Here is an 18,622-nt window from a genome sequence, read left to right as displayed (position 1 = left end):
AGCAACCCAAGGGCGGCACCATAATCCGAAAGTGCCACCCAGGGGAGGGTGGGTCAGGCCAGACCACAGGCTCTGGCGGAGTTTCTTGTCGGGGTCTAGGAGACACGCAGTGCCTCCATTTCGCCACCAGAGGGCAGCGTCCTTCGGCTCTGCCTTGCACAGGCACCCCTGGTCCCTACACATGTCCACACAAACTTCCAGCGTGTCCATGGAGGAGCAGATGAAAATACTCGTGACCCTGAGGGTCACGATCGGGCTTGTGGAACGAGCACGTGTAAGGCCCAGGGAGCTGGGGTCCCTGTGCTGGTCAGCCGGGTGGCTGGCATTGTGCCAGGCCAGAGAGTGACCCACTGGGGGCCAGCCCCACTGGGGGAGACTCATGGAGAGAGAGCGGGAAGGAGGGAGGGAGGGAGGGAGGGAGGGGGTAGACGGAAGCCCAGACCGCGGGGAAGGGCAGCACACAGGACACAGGGCACGGGGTCCGCGGGCAGAGGGCAGAGGTGTGGGCAGTGTGTCAGTATCCGGCCCTGCAAGTATGTGCGTGCGTGTGTGTCAGGGTGGACGGGTGGTGGGCGAGGGTCCCACAGAGTGGTCAGGGAGCCCCACGGTCACTCCCCACGCAGCTTGGCCAGGCCCAGGGAGGCCTCCCCTGGCAGTGCCTGGGGGTCCCTGAGGCTGTATCCGGTCGCCCTTGGGGGCTGAACTCGGGTCTTGTGCTGGACATCTGAGCTGTCTCCCCACCCCTGCAGACATCTGCCCGCTGTAGCTCACAGAAGAAACGAAAGCGTGAGGGCGGGGGGTGCAGTTCCAGGGATGTGCACGAGCTCCGCAGATGGCAGCCCCGGCGGGCCCCACAGCCCACACACTGCGCCGGCCATCCCTCCGTCCCCCCTCACACACTCCCCCCTCCCCCCCCCCCCAGACCCCAGCCCGGCCTCTCCCTGAGGAGCCTCTCCCCAGCACCCCCCCCCCGCCCCACTGTTCATGCAGAGCGGGAGGCTGCTGTGACAGCAGGGAGGTCCCCACCCATGAAGACACGGGTGCGGGGACATTTTGGCAGCACAGGTGGCCCCCACCTGGCCCCCAGGCCGGTTCGCGGCGTGGTGGACAATCAGCCCAGCTTTCCTTATCCCCGAAATTATCTGGGGAAGGAGAGCCTAATTCCTTCCTTACGTACAACGCCGCTGCCAGCTAGAAATGAAAATTAATTACCTAGGTATGTTGCTCATTACTTTCATGACCTTATTTTCCCTTCAAATTTACGGACCTTGTATGAATAATTTACTGGAGATGACATCAATAGTACCGTAACGGCTTTGATCTAAGCAGGACAAATCAGGAGTTGGCAGCCAAGTCCCCTCTCTGTCTTTTACAGGAGAATGTATCAGGGATGAGGGGGCTGCCAATACGGAATCGGATTCAATGAGCTGGCTGGGAGGACATTGATGGCTTCTGATTCCAGTAGGCGGGAAAGGCCCAGAATTCTGCTAGCGAGAGGGGAAAAAATAGCAGCGTGTCCCCTGGAGACCCGGAGAGGAAACTCGATTCTACAGAACGCCCGAACACCACAAGGCCGGCACGCTGCTCAGGGTGGGGGTGTCCCCACAATCAGCGCTCCTGCCCCCGCCCCACCCGCCTGCACCTCTCCCCAGGACCCTGGTACGTTCGGAGCAGCCACGCCTCACGGGAGAGCCTGAGTGGGGGAGGCTCTGTCCCACGAGCTCCACACTGAGTCAGCCTACGGGCCCTGAGCTGGGATGACCCCAACCCCTCGGCAGCACATGGGGCTGAAGCCACCAGAACTGAGTCCTCTCCTGCCTCGTGTGCCGGGAGTGTGTCCTGCACTGGGTGGACACTGAGTGTGCTGGGTATGCGCCGATGTGTGCTGTGTGCACTATGAGTGTGCGCTTTGTGCTGAGTGTGCACTTGTGTTCTGAGTGTGTGCTGTGTTTACTATGAGCGTGGACAGTGTACTATAAGTGTGCACTGTGTTCTGATTGTGCGCTGTGTGTTCTGAGTGCACTATGTATACTATAAGTGTGCACTGTGTTCTGAGTGTGCTGTGTGTACTATGAGCATGCACAGTGTACTGTAAGTGTGCACTATGCAATATAAGTGTGCACTGTGTTCTGATTGAGCGCTGTGTGTTCTGAGTGCACTATGTATACTATAAGTGTGCACTGTGTTCTGAGTGTGTGCTTGTGTACTATGAGCGTGGACAGTGTATTATAAGTGTGCACTATGCAATAAGTGTGCACCATGTTCTGAGGTGTGTGCTGTGTGTTCTGAGTGCACTATGTGTACTATAAGTGTGCACTGTGTTCTGAGTGTGTGCTTGTGTACTAAAGTGTACACTGTATATTAGTGTGTGCTGTGAGTGTGTGCTGTGTGAGCTGTGTGTGTACTGTGAATGTGCCCTGTGATGAGCGTGCGCTGTGTGTGCCCAGGGATGTGCCGAGCGTGGCCATGTGCACGGAGGACCGAGGAGCGGGGGTTACCTGGGGGTGCGTGGTCAGCAGGGAGGAGCCGGACACGTAGGACACTTTCTCATAGTGAGACTGGATGATCCAGTTGGAGCTCCCCAGGGCGTAGCCAGAGCTCAGCGGCGTCACCAGCACGGCACCGAAAAGCTCCTGGAGAAGGGCGAGAAGTTTCCACGGGCTCCAGCGAGAGTGGCCAATGCAGCCCAGGTGGTGGTGCTCACGTGGCACCTCACCCCACGTTTCCAGGTCCCCCGTGCAGGGATGGAGGGCGGGGGACACAGCTCAGCGGGCGGCACTGCCGACCCCGCCGGGTGCTCCTGGGGTCCCTGTACAAGGCCTCCTCGCCGGGATGTGGCCTGAGTGTCGCCAGAGATGACCCCTGGGCTGGCTGGGAATCGTCCCCTCAGAAAGGGCCAGGGAAGAGCAGGCTGTGCCGACTCAGACCCCCCTCACCCACCCTGGGCGACCGAGCACCAAGCTGGGAGTAGCTCCAGAGCAGTCCAATTCACTTTTTTAAAGAGAGAGGGCTGATATTCTACCACAGACACCCCAAGAGGCAAATCTGTCGGTTTCTGTTCTTTCTCTCGCCCCGGGGGAGACGCCCAGCACAGTCCAGCAGAAGGGGGTCCCTGTGATCACTGGCCCAGAGGCCACCTCGTCACACTGCTTCCAGGCGTCAGAGACACTCAAATGTCCAGGCCCTGTGCCGGGAGGTGTCTCCTCTCCCTGCAAGCACTCGGGGCACGAGGGGCAGACGCCGCCTCTCCACCCCAGTGTGCAGCTGCCCTGCGGCAGAGGGGCCGGAACGGGGCACCCGAGGCCTTTCCCGAAGCAGCGGGCACCGTCGCGGGCACCCAGGACGGCGCAGGTGGTGGTGGCACTCACAATCTTCTGGGAATATCCCACCAGCTGGATCTTGCTCAGGGCCGCGTTGACCTCCTGCATCGTGTAGCACCTTCTCCATGTGGTGGCCTCCACCGCGTCCTTGAGCGGGGACGGCAGCAGCCTGCGAGAGATGCCACGGTCAGGCCTGCAGGGGCCCGCGGGGCCCATGTCTAAGGTGGCCACTCCCCCAGGGGAGAGAAAGAACAGAAGCCTACGGATTTGCCTCTTTTGGTCTCTATGGTAAAATATCAGCCCTCCTCCCTCTCTCTCCCTTTCCCTCCCTCTTTTCCTCTTTCTCTCTCCCACTCCCTCTCCCCCTCTCTCCCACTCTCTCCCTCTCTCTCTCTCTCCCCCCCTCTCTCTCCCTCTCCCTCTGCCACTCTGTCCCCCTCTCCCTCTCTCTCCCACTCTCTCCCTCTCTCTCTCTCCCACTCTATCCCTCTCTCTCTCTCTCCCTCTCCCTCTCTCTCTCTCCCTCTCCCTCTGCCACTCTCTGTCCCCCTCTCCCTCTCCCTCTCCCTCTCCCTCTCTCTCTCTCTCTCTCTCTCTCTGTTATTTCCCGAGTCATTCTCTTAGGGCCGATGGTATCATCGCTCTGAGCTCTCCCCATCTTCCCGTTCACAATGACATGGCAAGGTGACCTTGTGGGCCTGGCAAGGCTGTGGGAGGGGACCGTGCTAACTGTGCGTGAGGCTCAGCCTCAAGAGGAAAACAGAATATCCTTTGTCACTTTCCAGCCGGGAGGACGTGCGTCCCTGACAGCCAGCGAGCACAAGGAGAACGTTCGGCCGTCTGCGCTCAGGCAATCAAGAAGGCCCGTCCACGTGACGGCCCCGCTCACCGGACAGCTGGACACAGGGCAGGGAGCTGCTGGTGGCGGGGATGGAGATTAGTTCTGTCCTCTGCTGAAATACTAGTTCCCTGTCTGTCTGTCTGTCTGTCTCTCACACACTCTCAAGGAAGAAAAGAGAGCACCTGAGGAAGCACCAAGCACATACAAGCAGTAAGATGGACTCGGCCGGCCCCGAGAGTGGAGAAGCCACACACACTTCCGTGGGGAGGCTGTGGGTGAGGGGCCCCAGCCGGGGCAGGGCCCAGTTAGTCCTCGCTAAAGACAGTCAGACAGAAGGGCTGTTCTCTAGAGGTGAGGAGACGCCGGTACTTAACAAGAGGGTATTAGGAGCACGGGAAGAGACTTTAGAATAAAAGCAAAAATGAGAATAGAGATGAAACCGAGCGGAGAGGGCGAGTGTGTGTGTGTGTGGGGGGGGCTGGCGTGGGGCACGTTCAGGGGCCACGCACAGCTGTGCCCTTGGCTCAGTCCCCAGTGCCCCCTGCAAATGACACCGAAGCCCAAAATATGTGTTAAGAGAGCTACAAACATCCAACAAAAACATGTGAGAACCACGGGAAAGATTAAAAAAATAAAAAGCCTTAAAAATGAGGTGCCAGAATTCAATGAGCAGTTAAGAGTTTTTTTTTTTTTTTTTTTTTACTTCAGGAACAAAGGCTGAATTGGGAGAAAAACAAGAGCAGATATCACACGAGAGAATGGCATAAAATACGCCTAGGAGAGGGGGCAGGGACAGGCGCCAGCCTCGCGCGGCCAACTCAATGCGGGGGGCAACGAGCTCAATCCCTGGCACCCCATCCATCCTGTCCTGACCCCCAGCAGGAGCAACTTCCCGGTACAGAGCCAGCAGCCAGCAGTCAGCCCTGGGCACTGCCAGGCATGGCCCTGCCGCCCCTTCCATCCTGATATCACTGTCATTCCGTTGCTCATCGATTTGCTCAAGTGGGCACCAGTACCGTCTCCATTGTGAGACTTCTTGTTACTGTTTTTAGCATGTCAGATATGCCACAGGTGGCTTGCCAGGCTCCGCCGTGTGGGCGAGATAACTCTTGGTAGCTTGTCGGGCTCTCCGAGAGGGACAAAGGAATCGAACCCGGGTCGGCCGCGTGCAAGGCAAATGCCCTACCCGCTGTGCTATCGCTCCAGCCTATCCCGAAATAAAACTCTGAACATGCAAAATGAAGTGATAAAGAGGGGCTGGAGTGATAGCACAGCGGGTAGGGCATTTGCCTTGCACGCGGCCGACCTGGGTATGAATCCCAGCATCCCATATGGTCCCCTGAGCACTGCCAGGGTTGGTTCCTGAGTGCACAGCCAGAAGTAATCCCTGTGCATCGCCAGGTGCGACCCCAAAAGCAAAAAAACCCAAAAAAACCAAAACCAAAACAAAAACAAAGTGATAAAGAGAACGTGAACGAGAGATGCCAAGGAAGGATGTGCAGTCTCCACGGAAGCTCGCAGCCTCGGTTCTGAAACAGAAGCTTTGGGGTGTAGAGTAGGAGGGGGCGCGGCTAGCCTGAGAGAACTGGCCCCCGAGAGTGAACCAGACACAGCCACGCATCCGGGGGATGCTCAGATTACAGAGGAGGCACCGGGGCTCGGGCCGGAAGACTTCTCAGAGGAAAACGGCGGTGCCAGTCAGCGCTCAGCAGCAAGGTGGGCTGGAAGGAGGGAGTCTCGGAGGCTCACAGAGAAGGTGCCCGGCAAGGAGCTGGCGTGGGGCAAGACTGACTTTCAAGATCACAGAGCACCGGAAGCGCTGTTCCCATGACCTCATCCTGCGATCTAGTTCCCGAGGAAGGAGGATCAGAGAAAGGCAAGGGCTGTACGGAGCATCACAAGACCGGCTGCGGGCGTGCATTAATCATCCTTCCAGAGACCAGGGAGGGGGCAGGGAGTGTGGGGAGAAAGGCCTGGCTGCGTGTTCTGAGGCTGCAGGTAGCGAGAGGGGGCGATGGGAAGCCAAGGTGTCTCTTCTCCAAAGAGGTCTGACTCCGAGACCAGCCCCGGGGCAGTGAGCACTGATCTCCGAGGATGGCATTTAAACTCTGCTACTGCAGAGACTCACTGGGCGGGTGAGTGCAGGCCTCGGCTGCAGAGGGGCTGGGCTCCATCCTGATCACCACACGGTCCCCCGAGCACGGAGCTGGGGGGACCCGAACCCTGCCTGATGTGTCCCCAAACCCAAAGCCAATAGTTAAAAATTAAAGAACAAATATGGTCCGGAACGATAGTACGGCGGGCAGGGCATTTACCTTGCATGTGGCTGACCCAGGTTCGATCCCTGGCATTCCTTATGGTACCTCGAGCACCATCAGGAGTGATTCCTGAGCACAGAGCCGGGAGTAAGCCCTGAGCATTGTCAGGTATGGCCCCAAAACAAGCCATCAAAATAAAACAATTAAAGAACAAATAAAATTTCTTCTACTACTAGAAGAAAAAAAAATCCAGATTCATGGAGCCAGGGGTGATTCACAGGGAATGTCCAAAAGGGTGTCCCTAGAGGAAGAAAGTAAGGGTATCCAAGGTGGGCACGGAGCTTCCGCCGTTTCAGGACGGGAAGATCGGGGCCAGGGCGAGAGCACAGCAGGCAGCTGCTGGCCTTGCACACGGAGGGGCCGGGTTTGACCCCCGGCACCCCATATGGTGCCCCGAGCACTGCTAGGAGTGAGCACTGAGTGCAGAGCCAGGAGGGAAGCCCTGAGCATTGCCATGTGTGGGTCCCAAACTGAAATCAAAACCAAGACAGTGGATCTGCCCGGCCAAAGGGTAATTCCTCAGGGGGGATGGGCAGCCTCGGGAGAGGAGAGGGTGGGGGGCTCACCTCACACACGGCAGACCCGGGTCCAAACAGCACCCTGAACACCACTAGGAGTGACTCCTGAGCACTGCCCAGTGAGAACCAAAACCCCAAACCCAAATACACAATCTGTTTCAGATGAGACTGGGGTTCAGATGAGGCTGGGCCAGAGACTGGATTTTGAGTTCCTGGGATTTTTCTATTTATTTATGTTTTTGGGCGATGCTCAGGGGTCACTCCTGGCTCCGCACTCAGGAATTACTCCTGGCAGTGCTCGGAGGACCACATGGGATGCTGGGGATCGAACCCGGGTTGGCCGTGTGCAAGGCAAACGCCCTACCCGCTGTGCTATCGCTCCAGCCCCCACTTTTCTGTTTCTTAACCCAAGTTATCTCTTGGGGTGTATTTATTTTACAGCGTGCTTTTGGCATCTATATTATAACGAACTCGTTATGTTTGAAACAAGAAAAGCCAAAATTAGCAATAAAAACGTACAGAGAGGCAGAGAGATGGCACGGCGGGGAGGACACCTCCCTGCACGCAGCAACCTCGGCTCAGCCCCGCACCCTAGCAGGAAGGATGCCTGAGCACAAAGCCGGGATAACCCCTGAGATCACCAGGTGTGGCCCTCAAACAAAAAACAAGACAAACCCCGAGAAAAGCCAAAAACGTAGGTGTTGCGACAGCAGAAATGACTCAGGAAGGTTGGAAAAGAAAGTTAAAAGAATTTCCTAGCAGGGGCCGGAGCGATAGCATAGCGGGTAGGGCGTTTGCCTTGCACGCGGCCGACCCGGGTTCGATCCCTGGCATCCCATATGGTCCCCCAAGCACCGCCAGGAGTAATTCCTGAGTGTAAAGCCAGGAGTAACCCCTGAGCTGGGTTATGACCCAAAAAGCAAAAAAAAAAAAAAAAAAGAATTTCCTAGCAGGGGCCAGAGTGACACTACAGTGGGGAGGGCGTTTGCCCTGCACACGTGGCCGACCCTCCTTTGATCCCTGGCATCCCATATGGTCCTCCGAGCACTGCCAGGAGTAATTCCTGAGTGCAGAGCCAGGAGGAACCCCTAAGCATTGCCAGGTGTGACCCAAAAAGAAAAATAAAATTCCTAGCAAAAAAGGGAAAAAGCAAAGAAAATTGAATGGGGAAACTATGAGTGCAAGTCTTGACGGTTCAGAATCTAAACAAGAGTCCCAGAGAGAGTACATAAAAATGAGGACATTTTAAAAATAAAGAATTTTTTTTTCCAGTCAGAATTTCTTTTTTTATTTCAATTTTTTTCCCTCTCACCACCATCCCACTCTGCCTCTGTGGCAGGGCATTCCCCTTTGTTCTCTCTCCTTCTGGGTGTTGTAGTTTGCAATAGAGGTATTGAGTGGCCTTCATGTTTGGTCTATAGTCTACTTTCAGTTCGCATCTTTTAACCCGAATGGGTCCTCCCAACATTCCCTATTAGGTGTTCCTTTCTCTATCTGAGCTGCCTTTTCCCCCAGCATGTGAGGCCAGTTTCCAAGCTGTGGGGCAGACCTCCTGGTCCTTATCTCTACTACTCTTGGGTGTTTCTGTTATTTTATATTCCACAGATGAGTGCGATCTTTCTATGTCTGTCTCTCTCTTTCTGCTTTTTTAGTCAGAATTTCTTGAGTTTTTAATTGAAGGCCAGCAAACACTTTCTATAAAGTGTTCTTAGATATTTTAAGCTTTGCAGACACTATGTAGACTGTCACCATTCAATCTGGCTGTGAAAAAGAACAATTATGCAAATGAGTAAGCGTGGCCACGTGTCAATAAAGTTTTCTTTATAAAGCCAGCGGCAGGGACTGGAGGGTACCAGAAAGTTCACGCTGTACCTGCAGATGTCCCATTCCCCGGTCACCTGAGCACTGCTGGAAGAGGCCCCTGAGCACTGCTCTGGGGGCAGCCCCCAGCAGGGCAGGGTGTGGCCTCAAAACTGAACACAAACAAAAATCTGAGCGAACAACAACAGAATGGAAACAGATCTTCAGCAGCCTGTCCTCACAAGCTCAAGGAACAAAGGACAGGACAGCTGGTACGTTTGCTCCGCACGCGGCCAACTGGGGCTCAATCCCTGCATGCCCCGTGTTCCCTGAGTCCCCCAGGAGTGTCCTGAGAGGAGAAGAGAGAGAGTAAATACAGGAATGCAAAAAAGAAAAAAATAAAACCCACAAAAAAACCAGAACAAAAAAGGAAGAAAGCTGCAGAAAAATCACAAAGACAATCTGAAGGCAAAACCGGTGCCCAAGTGGCCGCGTCAGGCAGGCGGAGAGGGCCGGGGAGGGGCAGGCCCGCAAGAGGCCACACCCACGGGCAGTCTGGCCTGGCCGGGGTCCTGCGAGCTGAGCCTCAGCCCTGCCTCGTGTGCTCAGTACGGAGGGGGCGGGCGCGGCCAGTACCCATCTCTGGCCAGCGGATGGGCCCAGGGAAGCCAGGCTGGCCCCAGGGTGGGCGCTGTGTCCCTCCAGAGCCTCCCTGGCCCGACCTGCCCAGCCAAGTCTTGCGGGGTCCCTAACCTCGGCTGGGCCCGAGCACCCTAGCCGGGTACCACCCTTTGTTGTTATGGTTATTGCTATTTTGGCGGTGGGAGGCACACCCAATGATGCTCAGGGGTCCCTCCTGGCTCTGCACTCCGGTGGTGCTCAGGGGACCATATAGGATACCGGGGACTGAACCCAGGATGGCCACACGGAAGGTCAGTACCCTCCCTTAGGGGCCGCCAACACAGACACGGCTACTCTGCCATGCACACACGCCGTCCACTATGCCTGTAGCACGCCCTGGGCCTCTCATCCACATATGCTGTCTGCCATGCGTGTAGCAGGCCCTCTGCCTCTTACCAAGCACGCTCTCACTGCCTCCCAGGAGAATTCTCTCAGCAGGTGGGAAGCTGGCAGAGGCAGCCTCAGTGCCCAGGGAGCCACGGCGGTCATGGGCTGATTTGGGGTCGGGCGGGGAAGCAAACCAGCCCTACCTGCTCCCAGCCTTCGGACTGCTCGGAGTCGCGCTCCCGTGGGAATGCATCCCATGCACCATCTCCCGGCCCTCCCCACACCGTGCCCCCGTGCCCTGCCTGGTGCCAGGGGCTGCTCACCCTCCCCCGGCTGTGGCTCAGGGCCATGGTCTGACAGTGGGGCCAGACGGCCTGGGGGTACCCTAGGCATTTGCCGGATGAACGAGAGAAGGGGGACAGTCTGGGACCTCTGGGAAGCCCCCAGGCAGGGAGGAGGGATGCCACGCTGGACCCGCCTGCCAGTGCTCCGAAGTCCCTAACACCCATTTCAAGTTCCGAGTATTAAAAATAGCTGCAACATTTCAACCGGGAAAGTGGATTGCAGGAAAATATCAGCGCGAGCTTCCTTAATGCCAAGAGAGGATCCTAATCACCTGAAACGATTCATCCTTGATCAGAACTGTGGGTTTATGCTTACACCGAAAATGCTGATCTTAGCCCCTCTCCCCCTCAAAAAATCTTAGAGACCACATTAATGGGAATATTTGTTTTATGTTTTCCCTATTCATAACCCGAATTTTCAGTGAGTGCGGATGTTGGAGGGTCAAAAAAAAAAAAATTCGCACTGCAAGTCATTTTCCTTTTCCCACCTTCAAAATTAATTTTTCTCAAGAAGAGTCAATTGCGATGACAGAAAGAGGAAGAAGGATGGCGGACTGGCGCAAATAAATCAAGAGCCAGGCAGGCAGACAGCTGCCCCAAAGCAAGAAGGATCGTTTTTTGGGGGTACACATACCAGTACTAAATCAAATGCTAATCCAACCCAACTTCTAGTGATTTACGGGAATTCATCACATTCCTTTGATGAACGAGCAGGAAAGAGTTTAATTTATTGTTTTCCCATTTGACGATCTTATTAGTAACCCATGCAACTGAAATGTGTTGATTCTAGGCCTTTACACAAGAGCTGAACAGGCACGAAACTGAAGCCTTGAGCCTCAAATTCAACACACGTAGATTTGGAGTCTGCAGCATTTGCTTTTCTTTGGGGGGAGGGGGGGACCCGACAATGCTCTGCACTTAGAATTTACTCCTGGTGGTGCTGGGGGACCCTGTGGGATGCTGGGGATTGAACCCAAGTAGGCTTCGAGCGAGGCCAATGCCCTCCCTGTTACCCTCTCGCTCCGGCCCCGCCTGCAGCATGTTAAGGTGTGAGCTGCAGAAAGTGCTCCAGCTCCCGGCTTCCCTGGGGGGAGAGCAGACAGGGGGTCCCGGGAGAGAGCTGGCAGTGCCGGTGCGGGTGGGGGCCGTCCCTGTCCCCTCCCCAGCCCCAACAGCATCTGAGCCCGTGGCCCCTGCTCTGGGGAAGCGAATGAGAGTGAAAAGCACAGCCAGGGAAAGTGTCCGTGCATTGGGCAAGGCTCGAGCCAAGAGGCCCGCCAGGCTCGGGAGGGAGGGGTGTTAGAAAGGGGCGTTAGAAAGGGGCGCCGGAGGGCGGCCGAGGAGCCGGGGGTTCCTGTGGCCCGAAATCGAGGCGAGGCGAAGGTCCTCAATGCCCCGTGTGCCAGGTGCTGGGCAGGACACAGCCCCTCGGACGCTGCCCTTGGCCCGCTCTGGACACTTAGGCTAAGTTCTCTGGCTTCAGCACCCTCCTCCCAACCCCTGCGTCCTTGGATGCCCAGGGTGCAGGCAGGATCCGGCTGAGGGTGGAGGTGGCTCCCTAGGGCCTGGGGGCTGGGGTCTGTCCCAGCCAGTGCTCAGCCCTTCCTGACCGTCGCCAGCAGGTGGCGAGAGTGGACTCGGGTCCCTCCCTGCCTGCACCTTTTCTTCGGAGGATCACTAGATCTCCTCGTGGCCAGGGACATTTCCTAAGGGACCACTCTATGGGCCGCCCCCCCGCCGCCCCGCCCCAACACACCCTCCCTCTGTGAGCGTGTTGTCCTGCACTTTGCAGAGAACAGGGGGCAGGCAAGCCAAACCAGACCAACCAGAAGGGTCGAATAAGGCCTGGGGACTTCCTAGGGGCCGGACGTCTGGGACTGGGACATAGAGACCGGGGGCGTCCGTGGCAGAGTTGCTCAGGACGCCAGCTCCCAGGAGGAAACTCGGGTGGCCAGGCCATGTGCCTGGGAAAGCAAGCAGAGGCCGGGGTCTGTGCGGGCAGGCGGGTGAGGGGGGGCGAGGTGTAGGGGTGGGTCTGGGGGGGGCCCCCCCGGCAGGCACAGGGGGAGTCCAGGCAGCAGGGAGGCAGGGCCAGGGTCCTGCCAGAGCAGCTCACTGGGAGGGACAGACAGGAAGATGCCGGGCGAGCCCAGGAGAAAGCCGTGGGCCCAGCACCCCCTGACACTGGGGAGACGCGTGGGCGGGCAGGGGCCGGCTCACCGCTGGATGTCCTTGTTCTTCCACAGCGAGGCCGACTGGGCCTTGGGCACCCTCTCGATGAAGTTCACCAGCTCTTCCATGAGGAGCCTGAGGAGGCGTGAAGGGCGGGGAAGACTCTCGCACCCGGGGCAGGGAAGGCATCCCACATCCCCGGGAGCCGTGTCCCCGGGCCGCCGCCGCCCGCCGCCCGCCCACTCACCGGCCGATCTGCACGGTGGGCTCGGTGGCGTACACGGAGCCGCTGAAGCCCGTGTGCTCGGTGATGTAGGGCAGCGCCATCATGCAGTGGTAGTTGGAGATGAGGATGACGTCGACCGTGGACAGGTCTATGAGCTCGGTCTGAGGAGAGAGGGCAGGCTGACTCGGGGCGGCCTGGGTGGGGAGACGCCCGGGTGCGAGGCTGCTGTGGGCAGTGTAGACCGGCTGTGCCAGTGGTGTGGGCGGGTCCACTGTGCCAGTGGCTGTGTGGGAGACCCCTGCGCCTCGTGAGGGATGGACTTCGGGGCTGCTCTGGGCTACAGAGCCAGGCAGCCTGGGGCCCCCATGGGCCGGGGTTGGGGGGGACATTCAGGCCCTCACTACGGCGCCCCCATGCCCCAACTTCCTGGGAGCATCACAGCCCCGTGCTAAGATGCTGCCCGGCTGAAAACCGTGGACACGGCGCTTGGCCCCACGTCAGCCCGTCATCTCTCGGGCCCGTGTGACCTGGGAACCGGCAGCCCCTAACTGCAGAGGCCTGGAGTCCCCCAGAGGCCCCCACTTACTGCCCCGACACTGACGGTGGCGGCTCTCTGGGCTGCGTGCGGTACAGAGAACTCAGACGCAGGTCCCGGCCCCGAGTCTCGGAACAGGTGGGGAAGGGCCCTCCAGTTCCTCCCTCTCGCGCCTGCGCCCTCCTTTCCACTTCCCGCAACCCCCCTCTCCGAGGGCCACCTTCCCCAGCCCCTGGCTGGTTTCTCTGAACATTCCCTCGAGAGGCTTATCTGCAGGGTGTCAAAGCACGGCATGGACACGGGGCAGCAGGAGGCACAGGACGGGAGGGATAAGGTCTCCCTGCTTTGCTGTTAGCAGGGGATGCAGAAAGACGCAGGAAGACGGTCTGGCGCCTCCTGGCGGAACCCCCTGGGTCCCGGACAGGCCCTGGGCTTCTCTGCATTTCATGTTCCTGCTGAGAGTTCGGCCTGGGCCCCTGTGGCCTTTCCCTGCCCAGCCCCTGAATTGAATGGAAACTGACCCGCTGGACTCCTTGCTGCCCACGTGATCACAACCTGGGGGCACCAGCTCCGTGACCCAGCTTGGAGCGTGACTCTGGGGCACGGGACAGTAACAACTGGACAGTTCACGCCCTGCCTGAGTGACAGCGGTTTCCAATGACCTGCAGTAAGCAGGACAAGGAGAAACAGGGCTCATCTGGCACCGGCACGGCAGCCACAGAGAGCCGAGAGTTGTTTCCTCGTCGTGCTTAAAAACTCGGCCCCAGCACAAGTGTCAGTGGGAATTACAGAGCCAGCAGGGATGGGAAGTAGAGAGCCGCTTAAACGATTCCCAGACAATGTCAAGAGCCCCTAAATGGTCCTTTCCGAGCTTGTGACTCCGCGCCTCCAACAGCAGGCTCATTTCAATTGGAAAGCAGGAAGCTAAGCCCCTTAAAATTACTTCTCCACTTCATTTGGAGAGATTCCAGGGCCCGCTTGGTCCCCGCAGGGAGGGTCCCTCTCGTCATACCTCAGGTAAGCAGAATTCAGGCACAGAATCCACGAAGACGTGGCCCGAGCACTCTTTGAGCTCCTTAAAGAAATGAAAAGGAAAAAAAATTCTCGGATGAGCTTAATCGGGAGAGAGGCTCGACACGTGCCCTGCTCCAGCCCCCGACCCGACTTCTCATGAGGGTCCGCAGGGGCAGGACCGCAGGGGCAGGAAGGCCAGCTCAATTCTGTTGGGCTCAAGGAGGTGAAACGCCGTGCTCAGGCCGCAGAGGGCTGGCTGACGGACAGCCGTAGCGCTCGCATCCGGCTTCCAGAATTCTGATGTTGGTACGGCTCACACAGTAGCCGAGGCTGGTGGCCATGCGCGAGGCAAGCGCCCTGCCTGCGGCCCGACTGCCCCAGCCCTGCAAACACGCTATTTACCCCAGGACATGCTCCTCGGACACTTTCCAAGGGGAGCTGGTCAGACGTCTCCCCCGCTGCCCTCTGCAGTAAACCCGGGCTCCTTGCCTCCCCCGAGGGCATCGTTTAGGCAGTGAGAGGACGAGCCTCAAAGATGCGGAAGCAGCTCTCACTTAGGCTGGTCTCTGCCGGCCGTGAATGAGCGAGCAATCGGGTTTATTGGGAGAAGACACCCGAGTCCCTCAGGATGAAGCGGGGAAACGATTCCAGACCCCTCACGGGATGTCTGGCAGCTCCGCAGGTTCTGGAACCTTCTTCCTGTCTCCTGCCACTCAGGCGTCAGTGGGCGCCCCAGGAAAGCCATGGGGGAGGCTCCTCCCTCCCCAGCATGGAGAAGCGCCTCGCCTGTGCAGACTCCCATGTCTCCCTCCACAGCGACCAGCAGCCCCCAGTTCAGAGGGCTCCCTCTCACCCTGGGCCTGCAGGGGGCTGGAGGGGAACCTCACCTCAGAGGGCACCTTTAGGACGGGGTGGGGGGGCGCGCAGCAATTCTGTGAAAAGGTGATAAGGGCCCCCCTGACTGAACGCTCCCTACGGCAGGAAGGAAATGCTTTCTTGGCTCACTTGAAGGATCTTTACGCTCCAAAGGGCTGAGGAGAGGCTTCGCCAGGCAGTCGGAAACCTTCCTTTACTTTGTTTTTTCCAAAATAACTAATTTTATTTATTTAGGATTTTTGGGTCACACCTGGCGATGCTCAGGGGTTCCTCCTGGTTCTGCACTCAGGAATCACTCCTGGTGGTGCTCAGGGGGCCATATGGGATGCCAGGATCGAACCCTGGTTGGTCACATGCAAGGCAAACGCCCTACTCACTGTGTTATTGTTTGTCCCCTCCCCCCCATTTCTTTCTTTCTTTCTTTTAATTTTGCTTTATGGGTCACAGCTGGCAATGCACAGGGGTTACTCCTGGTTCTGCACTCAGGAATCACCCCTGGTGGTGCTCAGAGGACCATATGGGATACTGGGAGTCGAACCAGGGTCGGCCGTGTGCAAGGCAAATGCCCTACCCACTGTGCTATATCGCTCCAGCCCCTTTCCCCCTCTTTCTTAAGCAAAAAAAAAATTAACATCTTTTTGTAGGATGGGCTCTCATGGAAAAGTGAACTGCCTAACTGCTGAGTGAGGCATGGATTTCTGTGATCACAATCTAATATCACAAGTGTAAGTAAGGTCAGGGGTGGGGAGAGAGTACGGGGAGGGTAAGGCGCTTGCCTTGCATGCAGCCGACCCCGGTTTGATCCCTGGCACCCCACAGAGTACCCTGAGCACTGCCAGAAGTGATCCCTGAGCACAGAGCGAGGATAATCCCAAGTACTGCCAGGTATGGCCTCAAAGAAGGCCCCGCTGCCACTCTCCTCACAGTTCTAAAAATAATCGCCTCCTCTTCGTGGTGAGAAAATGTATTTGCAGTAATTTTCACACATGAGCGAGCCGGCTCTGCCTCTGAACCCCAAGTTTCCCTAGCAGGCCCGGAAACAATTGTCACCAAATTCTCGAGACCCACACAAGGCTCTTGGGAGTTCCTGGGACGGAACCCTGGGGGAGGGTCGGGGGTTCCGGAGGAGGGGGCGGCCAGCCGGGCATTACCTTCTCCAGGAAAGTGTTTCCATCCTTCAGGGACCAGCTGGGGAGGCCGGACAGCCTGGGACTGCAAGACACAAGATAACATTATCCTAAATGGATTAGGAGCCTCAGTGCGCGCGCGGCGACGGCGCTGTCTCCACAAAGTGGAAAACAAGTCTGGAATTACTGGCAGCCACGCTCACCCAAAATAGTAATCAAAGAGATGAAAATAACCACGCTACATCGAGCCCAACAGCTACGCCGCGGCGGCACAGCCAAAAGCCAAACAGTTTAGCGCTAAATGGGGGAAATTAAAAGAATGGGATGCGGGGGCCATGGGGAGGCGGAGCAGCCCGGGCTCCGGAACATTCTGCTCCCAGGCGCTGCCTCGACCTCGCTTGGCTGCTGCAGACGGGGAGCCCGCGGGAGGGTGCGAGGGTCTCGGCAGCATCTCGCAGGCGGGGGCAGGCGCTGGGACGTGGCATACAGCTGCCCACCAGCCCCAGCCCGCTGGAAGGAACCGATGCTGGCCCTCCTGGCTACTGCCCAGAAATGGACCAGGGGCTGGGTGGGCAGCTCAAAGGGCGGGGGCACAAGCTCTGCACACAGGAAGCCTGGCTCACTATCTGTCCTCCGAGCACTAGGCAGGGAATCACCCAGCACTGCCCGCGGTGCCCCCCCCCCAAAGCCCAGCACCCATCTTAAATATATATATATATATATATATATACATATATATATATGTATATATATATATACACACACACACCTGTGGCCTAGTTTCTGATTCTAGAAAAGTCCTGAGTGCTACCAAGTGACATCATATCTAAGTGGATGACCGAGACAGTGAGGTCAGGTTCCTGGGCAGGGCACGTGGGAGCGGGGGGCTCAGACACGGCCCCCACCCCACCTCCGGGTCCCTGTGCTCACACCGGGGCTCAGAATCTTCCCCACCCAACGACTCACGCTCTCTAGGCTCTTGGCTGACCCGAGGCACCAGCCTGGCGCCTGCCAGTAATACAGGAGGAAATAAGTGACGCTGAGGTCAGACTTCACGACCCGGAGAGGGGGCAGGCAAAGTGCATTTCGGGAGCTGCAGCTGACGGCAGCCGACTTCGGCGCTTCACCGCCAGCTCAGCCGGGGTGAGAATGCCAGGCAGATACGGCATGGCTCTGAGACCATGTCTGGCCCCTTCCCTCCTGCCAAAACAATATTTATCAACCCCTCAGTTGGTACCAAGGGCGCAGGTAAGAAAAGCAGGCGCAGAAACGGCCAATCTAAGAGTGCGAACAGCTGATCATCCATGGAAGTAACATATAAAGGCGGGAGTCTGAGATGCAGCGAGAGTTGGGCGGGGCGGGGGGTGGCTTTCAATTCCGACAGACTTTTCTGGAGTGCTCAGGGCCTCACACACGCCACTGAGCCACATCCTGGGTCTCTGGCGTAATTTAGGTATTTAATTTAATTTTTTTTTGGGGTCCCACCCAGTGATGCTCAGGGGTTCCTCCTGGCTCTGCACTCAGAAATTACTCCTGGCAGTGCTCGGGGGACCACATGGGACGCTGAGAATCAAACCTGGGTCAGCTGCGTTCAAGGCAAACGCCCTACCCGCTGTGCTATCACTCCAGCCCCTGCTTCTTTTTTTTTTTGTGGTCACACCTGGTGGTACCCTGGAGTACTCTTGGCTCTGTGCTCAGAGATCATTCCTGGCAGGGCTCAGAGACCATACGGGGTGCTGGGGATTGAACCTGGTCTACTTCTCTGGTCCCAATCCCTCCCTGCCAATATTTAAAAAAATAGGGGTCTTCACAACGGTATGGGGTGGGGTGGGGTGAGGGGTCATTCCAGAGTTGCTCCGCCAGGGGGCGCTCTGCTCCTACCCAGCTGCTCAAGGATCAAACCCGGGGCTTTGATCCCAAGCAAGGCATTTGCTCCTGATTCACTCGAGCTCCCGGGCTGCGGGGCAATTTCAGCCACGCACAGAAGCATGAATGTGGGTGGGTACCGGCCCTTGGGCACCCTCAGATTCTGCTCAACCTGTGCCTTTAATAGCCAAAAAGTAGGGCTGGGAGGCCAGGTTCCATCCCGGAGCACTCCTGGGTGCACCTCCCAGCCCCGAGCACCAACTCTGACCCCCAACCCACAACCCAAAGTAGGAAGTTTGTATTTCATACTTGGAAATGATATCCATGGCGAGGAATATCAATTTGGTATAAAACTAAAATACCACTATTGTTTATTCGTGATGATGGGGCTCAAGCTTGGTGTCCTGCTCCTGAGACTCATGCCCGATCCCTTCTAAAAAACCAAAAGACTTAGAAAAACCCCAGAATGACCCAAGGATCTGGGATGGAGGCTTGGCACAGGGGCGAGGGGTTGGGGATGGAAGGGGCCCCTGGGTGGGTCCCTATTTCTCCAGGGACCCCCCCTCCAAAATTAACTGACAAAATAGAATTTTTATTTCAAAAATCTCAGAAGAAATTGTATCATCAAGAGCCATTTGATTCCCATCTCCTCTCTCT

At 57.4% G+C, this 18,622-nt stretch overlaps 1 protein-coding gene across 1 annotated transcript in view; it reads right to left on the bottom strand.

The window, feature by feature from the left end:
- The window catches only part of INTS9 (integrator complex subunit 9), a 65,024-nt gene that overhangs the window by 10,153 nt on the left and 36,249 nt on the right, over positions 1-18,622 (bottom strand). The window contains exons 3-8 of the mRNA XM_004614696.2: positions 16,124-16,184; positions 14,095-14,157; positions 12,569-12,708; positions 12,370-12,456; positions 3,369-3,489; positions 2,499-2,633 (exon numbers count right to left, since the gene is read on the bottom strand). Coding sequence (XP_004614753.2) covers positions 2,499-2,633; positions 3,369-3,489; positions 12,370-12,456; positions 12,569-12,708; positions 14,095-14,157; positions 16,124-16,184 — 607 coding nt within the window. The remainder of the gene's footprint in view (positions 1-2,498; positions 2,634-3,368; positions 3,490-12,369; positions 12,457-12,568; positions 12,709-14,094; positions 14,158-16,123; positions 16,185-18,622) is intronic.

Source organism: Sorex araneus, chromosome 1 (genome assembly GCF_027595985.1).
Source record: "Sorex araneus isolate mSorAra2 chromosome 1, mSorAra2.pri, whole genome shotgun sequence".
Classification (NCBI taxonomy): domain Eukaryota; kingdom Metazoa; phylum Chordata; class Mammalia; order Eulipotyphla; family Soricidae; genus Sorex; species Sorex araneus.
The sequence above is the reverse complement of the archived record's forward strand: the minus strand, read 5'-3'. Positions and strand labels throughout refer to the sequence as shown.